The sequence below is a fragment of the Camelina sativa genome, chromosome 8 (assembly GCF_000633955.1).
Source record: "Camelina sativa cultivar DH55 chromosome 8, Cs, whole genome shotgun sequence".
Lineage (NCBI taxonomy): Eukaryota > Viridiplantae > Streptophyta > Magnoliopsida > Brassicales > Brassicaceae > Camelina > Camelina sativa.
The window spans coordinates 24669851-24676606 of record NC_025692.1 but is presented as its reverse complement, the minus strand read 5'-3'; the positions used below and the strand labels follow the sequence as shown (position 1 = coordinate 24676606).

Genomic DNA, 6756 nt, shown 5'->3' with positions numbered 1-6756 from the left:
GTCATAACCTTGTCCTCTAACCTTTGTCAAGCTTAACCCATATTTTGCAAATAAACCATCAATTGCAGACTTCAGAGATAAAGAAGATGTTTCTTTCACATGAAGAACTCCAACAAATCTTTCTTTAATTGCTCCACTCTTATCAACAAATCGAAAAACAACAGCCATTTGTTCCTTGTCAGAGATATCTGCAGACTCATCAACCAACAAAGCAAACACATCATGATCAATTTCTTCTATGATAGATTTCACAACTTCTTCTGCAAAAGAGTTTGCAATATCCTTTTGAATCACTGGAGAAATCATCTGGTTATTTTTTGGAGCATTCTCCAAAATAACCTTATGTGCACCATCATTTTGTTCTCCAGTGTATCTAATGAGCTCTAAAAAATTACCTCTATTAGCAGACTCTTTTGATTCATCATGACCACGAAAAGGTAACCCTTGTCTCAACAAGTACCTGGAAGCATCAATCGAAGCATTCAACCGGACGCGATACTCCTTTTTTACGACATCGTCTTGCTTATGCAGAGCATGTACAATAGACTGAGCTTGATTCAACAAATCATCACATTTCCTAGCAGCAATCTTATGAAATGTGTTGGGTGTATCACCCACATGATCCCTTAGTGACTCAGGCTTATTCCACAGAGAAAAACCTTCTTCCACAAACGCATAATTGTTGCCTCTTTTTGGTATCTCATCTTTAAATAAATAACAACACAAGCAATAAGCTTTATTAGTCGATGTACTATACTCTAACCAGGTAGAGTATTTACCAAACCAAGCTGAATTAAATCGCCTCAATGCAGTTCCAATTCTTTTCTGAGGAAATATATGATCATAAGGTTGACATGGACCTCTAGTTAAGTACTTGCGCCTTACTTCATCTCTTTGATTTGGATGATAATCCAATATTCTTTTTCTTTGAGCAGGATCCCACGGCAAATCATCCAAATTATCATAAATATTTGAAGCAGAAGTTGGTTTGTAATATCGCTCCATTGTTTTATCTGCAAAACTCAACTGCTCAATTATGTTTCTAAAATCAAAGTAGAAAAGGAAAGAGACTCAGACACCCGTAGAAATATAACAAAACATCTAATAAAAAAGGATCAACTTAAATTCTAGAAGCATAGAAGAAGCAAAAACGTTACCTGAATATGAGATTTTGCGTCTTTAATGGAAACGAACAAAACAAATTTTGGCTAAAAAACGAAATCAGAAAGAAAAGAAGCTGAAAAGTCTCACGTTTTAGTTGTGTAATGGAGAATGAGATAAAACCAACTAAAACGAAATGAGCTTGTAGTATTCTTTTTATCAACTAAATGGGCTTCCAATTGTAACAAAATAAATTAGGCTTTCAATTCAACACAAAAATCCAAATTTATGTATTGATAAAAAACGTAGATATAAAAATGTTGGGGGCATTAAATATTTTTTTAGCAGATGCAAAAATTAAAATGGTAATAAATAACTCTTGTTTCTGAAATTTTAACCGTGGCAGCTGCCTCTCTTTACCGTGACGTGGGTCCGCCCTTGTGTTTAATGTAATTGATTTATTTTGGATNAAAAAAAAAAAAAAAAAAAAAAAAAAAAAAAAAAAAAAAAAAAAAAAAAAAAAAAAAAAACGCATGCACCTGATTCCTTACCAAACAAGAGACTTGTTAGCTGACATATAATAATTGAACAAAAAAAACGTCAGTTTACGGACTGACCTGCCATATTCAAGAGATTCTAGACACAATGAATAAACCAAACCTCTATATATAGTTAATAAATTCAACATGCAACTGAAATAGAAAATTTGGAGTCTTCGATACTACTATACTCAATCTCGAGATTATCGTGGCACATAAAATTCTCAAGGCGTATCCTAACGATTGTACCGGAGCTAGGTCGCTGATCCTTGAAAGAATCGCCATGTTCATGTTCATCCATCTCTGTGGCTTTCTTTCTAGGGTTTTCGCACTCTCTCTAGCATCGAAGGATGAGTACACTAAAAGATGTTCAATGCGCGGGAACAACAACAAACACGTGCGATATTTTAATTGGTTAGAAAGTACCTCATCCTCGTTTGGACATAATCAAAATACTCCCAACAGTAAAGTTTAGGAGTTTGCATATGATTTATTTACCCTCTATGAATTATTATTATTAATTCATCATCTTCTGTTTTTCTACTTTTTATTGCAAATTTTTTTTTATATTTATTTTCTTTTTTTAGGATTTTGATTCCACCCCGAATGAAGTCAATTCTTGTTTGACCAATGAAGTACATATAACCAATTTCTCAAGAAGAAAAATAATGAAATTTGGAGTACAAAAGTTCCAAGTTTCTCTTCCTCTGTAAAAACCAAATCAACGAAACCCGTTCCCTAGCTACTAGGATAAATCATAGCGCGGGCTCCTGGTAACCAACATCCGGTTTCCTTGTTCCACTCAGCTTCACAGACGTAACAGAACTGGTATCCGCATCTGCGAGGATTTCACAAGACAAAAAGAACCAAAATCAATATACAATTAATTAATAAACAAATGTGCAACACATTATATAATTAATAACAAGAGCCATGAGTCAAGAGAGAGAGAGAGAGAGAGCGTACGAGCAGGTAATACGGTTGCAACGTAGATCAATTACAAGCACCGACTTGCAATTCCTGCATATCCTCCATCCTAATCTCTTAGCCTTAGCTTCTAAACGTGCCGCAGGAGATGTCTGATAAGTCTCTGTTTCACGGAATACATCACATGTCATGTTATAGACTTATAGTGCCATTCTGTTCTGCAGTTGTCGCAGTAACAAAAACCCACAGTCCATGCACTTTCTGGCTCCTCCTGACAGCTCAGCATCAACGAAGAACTTTTTTGAGTACTCAGTGATTTTGGCCTTGGGCATTAAAACGGTACATTCGGGTGACGCACAGTGTACTCTGTTGTCCCTTTTTCGGGTCATATGAGCAAGCAGCGCACTCTCCGAAAGATATTCAGTCATGTGTCTAAGCCGCACAGGATCCAACCAAGTTGCAACCCAAGCTTGGGCACTTTACTGGTTTATGCCAATCCAGTGCCTCGTCGACTTGTCTCTTAATGCAAGCAACGCAGAAGCGGTGGAAACAACCAGGTACCTCAAACTTGTTATCACATGAGACGTCTTCACAGCATATTGGACAAGTCTCCATGTAGACGTGACCTTCACGCCACCTGATCTGGGAAGCTATAGCAGCTCTGGCATGCTCAAGGACAAAAGTGATGCCCCCACTGCTCACAGTCACAGATGCAGGAAGTGCTTCGCAAGACGAGAATCTGCTCTGAAGAAGAGCCACTTCCTTCACAAGTGTTGCTACACTGGACTCGTTTGGTTCAGCTTTACCTGTTACCTGTCACACATACAATAGAAATTATAAGAAAAAATCATGAGTCATAAAAAAAACCTAACAAATACACTGAAGAATACTATATATGTCGATCGCCTACTAATGGGTGGGGTTCAGTAAATAAATTACGTATTGTAAGATATTGGAATCATCACAGAAGAATGTGACCCTTGCCAAATCGAGCTCCAACGCCCACTTCAACCCATGAACTACGGCCGCCAATTCCGCAACTTGCTGGTGTGTGGACTCTTCATCTCCCAGAGCTTTCTTCATCTCATATAGTCGGTTATCCTCGGGGTCACAGATGGCCACACCAAAACCACCGATCTGCCTAGTCTCGTCCTTAACCACCTCTTCACTCACCAAACCCTTGCAGTATAACCGATAGGACGTCTCACACATCGTGTAAGGCTTCCCAAATTGGTCGGATCGAAAGATAGGAATTAGGGTTCTACGGTCTGATTTCATCCCATACCACTAAACTTGATTAGTACAAAAAGAAAACCTAATTTCCCTAAGGCCAAATAACACAGATGTTTTACCTTTCGGGGGAAGAGGTTAGGGGTTATGTGGATGTTATCGACCGTCTATGGAATCGGAATCGGAATCAATCGCGGGCGGATGAGCAACGGCTGAATCACTGGAAAGATTACAGAGTCGATAAAATTCTGGGGATTAAAAACCTCTCTAGCCCTTTTCTTCCGCTAGGTAAGTTGGGAAGTCCAACATAACGGGTGCAAATGGTTGCACAATTGAAAAGGTAGAAGGAGTTGAAAAAAATTATTCAACCAAGTTTCACCATTTGATTGGAAGAGGTTGAAAAAGTTGGAAAAATCTATTCAACTCATTCAACCTCAAAATTTGGAAAAATAAACTAATCCTACAGAAAAAATGTTCAACTTGTTCAACCACTATTTTGGAGATGAATGAGTTGAATATTTTCCAACTCAATTTTGTTCAACTCATTTTTTCAATTTTATGCAACCATTTGCAGCCAAGGCCCCTTCTTTTTTTTTTGGTCCAACTCAATTCATAAAAGGGAACCCCTAATTCTCACTACCCCTCCTCTTTTACAATATTATCAAAAGAGACCCCAACTTAACCTTCCTTATTTTTTTATATTTAAAAATTTAATTAATATTTTCTACAAATAAAAGTAACCAATAATAAAGCTGAGAGCATAATTTTGAGGTAGTCTTAAATTTATAGATTTTCCAGTTCTAAACATTATTAATTTATATATACAAGTTACATTGTACTTGATACACTTTGCTTAATTTAAATGTTTTTTTTCTATATTTGCTTTTTTATTTTTGGGTTTGTTTTCCTTATGTTTTGCTTATTTTTTATGTTATATAATTATACTATATCAAAGAATGTTGTAACTTGTAACAAAAGATGATTATATAGTTTATACAACATACGTGAGACATACATACGATGCATCAAATGTCTAATATATGATTCGAATTTGATATGAGACTTTTTGGATTTTCCCAATTGTTTATTCATTGTTTCATCATGATACAATGTGTAAGCCATGTACAATAATTTATTTATCTTTTGTGTTAAGCCATGTACAATAACTTATCTTATCTTTTCCCAAATCAGCATCTTGACATGAGCCCTGATGATATTATCAAACTCCTTGGTCAGTTCACAGACCAAATCCATCCACCATTCACAATAATTCCCAACAACTCGCTAATTTGTTAGAAGAATGCCAAGTATTAACCAGAGGCGGATACAGAGCATAGAGGGGTTGGGCACGTGCCAAACACTGATTTTTTCAAAAAAAGAATTTATATATAATTTTAATATATTAACTTTGATTTAAGTAGATAGAAAAGTTGTTCCACCGTTTGTATTGAAACAAAAGATCTCCAAACCAATTTCATAATTAATGTTTCAGCCCAAAATAATTAAACAGAAAAAAGTTCATAATACTTTTTTAGTCGTGCAATGATAGATTAGTCCTAGTTTCTTTTTAACAACGATAGGCATTGACCTAGTTTCTTTCTATCGACAACTAAATTGTTTCTCTGCTGTTTTTTTACTTTTCCTTAATTCTCAAGCTATCAAACATGTCCACCGTAAATACTTTCTTATTAATTTATATTAAAATTACAGTAGAAGAAACTAAATTTTGTTCAGTTTTAGATGAAATCTTGTTCGTTCGTTATTTATATCTTTGTAAGGCATGTGTGTTGTCTTTTATATGATAATTCATTGATATACCAATTTTGTAATCTAAACTTCGTTTTTACTATGTTAATAATTTAATATAATTGTGTTTTTGTTAGGTTCCAATTCATAGTTATTTCAAAAGAAAGTTTGAAGCACCGTATGAAAAAACTCCTGTAGATTTGCCTTGGGATCCAGCAGATAGAAAAAAAATATTATAGTATCATCCTAATGAAAGAGATGAGGTAAGACGCAAATATTTGATTAGAGGTCCTTGTCAACCTAGAGGTCATGATTTTCCTAAAACACTATCAGGAGAAAAGTTGAGAAGATTCAATCCAGAATGGTTTGATCTCTATAGCAGTTGGTTGGAATACAGTGTGAAAACAGATAAAACTTATTGTTTGTTTTGCTACTTGTTTAGAGATTACACAGAAAATAAAGGTGGAAGTGATGCATTTGTTACAAAAGGGTTTAATACTTGGAAAAATCCCCAGAGTTTAAGAGATCATGTAGGATCGTTGAATAGCTTTCACAATAATGCATTAAAAAATGCTGATGCTTTGATGAAGCAAAGTCAATCAATTGTTCATGCTTTTTATAAGCAAGATAACATAGTCAAAAATGAATACAAAATCAGATTGAATGCTTCAATTGATTGTTGTAGATATTTACTACGACAAGAATTATCTTTTAGAGGTCATGATGAGTCAATGGAATCAGCTAATAGGGGAAATTTTTTAGAGCTTGTGAAATATACTGCAGGGCAGAATGAGCTAGTAAGCAAAGTTGTGTTGGAGAATGCTCCAAAAAATAATCAGATGATATGTCCTGAAATTCAGAAATATATAGTGCATTGCTTTGCAGAGGAAGTTATTAGATTTATAATTCAAGAAGTTGATCATGATGTATTTTGCTTGTTGGTGGATGAATCTGCAGATGTTTCTGATAAAGAACAAATGACAGTGGTTTTTTGTTTTGTTGATAAACATGGGACAATCAAAGAAAGATTTATTGGTCTTGTCCATGTTAAAGAAACAACTTCTGCATCTCTGAAATGTGCTATTGATTCATTGTTTGTCAAACATGGTTTGAGTATGAAACAATTAAGAGGACAGGGCTATGATGGAGCAAGTAATATGAAAGGTGAATTCAATGGGTTAAGATCTCTCATTTTGAGAGAAAATAGTTCTGC

At 35.1% G+C, this 6756-nt stretch overlaps 2 protein-coding genes across 3 annotated transcripts in view; one reads left to right on the top strand and one right to left on the bottom strand.

Annotated features, from left to right (window-relative positions):
• LOC104708412 lies at positions 2225-4105 on the bottom strand. 2 transcript variants are annotated; one of them, XM_010424983.2, is made up of 4 exons: positions 3920-4105; positions 3507-3835; positions 2607-3380; positions 2225-2478 (listed from the first exon to the last, which is right to left on the bottom strand). In XM_010424983.2, the coding sequence occupies exons 2-3, from the start codon at positions 3777-3779 to the stop codon at positions 3000-3002; spliced, it is 654 nt and encodes a 217-aa protein (XP_010423285.1). In that variant the 5' UTR covers positions 3780-3835; positions 3920-4105; the 3' UTR covers positions 2225-2478; positions 2607-2999. The 2 variants fall into 2 exon arrangements, with proteins under 2 accessions (XP_010423285.1, XP_019084735.1); XM_019229190.1 differs by having other exon boundaries at positions 3507-4105.
• LOC104709899 overlaps positions 5802-6756 on the top strand; it is a 2973-nt gene continuing 2018 nt past the window's right edge. The window contains exons 1-4 of the mRNA XM_019228835.1: positions 5802-5806; positions 5986-6137; positions 6246-6316; positions 6653-6695. Of these exons, the coding sequence (XP_019084380.1) occupies positions 5802-5806; positions 5986-6137; positions 6246-6316; positions 6653-6695 (271 nt within the window). The remainder of the gene's footprint in view (positions 5807-5985; positions 6138-6245; positions 6317-6652; positions 6696-6756) is intronic.

Bases quoted from the DNA above. Each gene is read 5' to 3' on its own strand.
- LOC104708412 (XM_019229190.1), bottom strand. From the start codon at position 3,845: ATGAAATCAGACCGTAGAACCCTAATTCCTATCTTTCGATCCGACCAA. The intron at 3,381-3,506 runs GTAATTTATTTA...TATGTGTGACAG, and splicing joins ATTCCAATATCTTACAATAC to GTAACAGGTAAAGCTGAACC.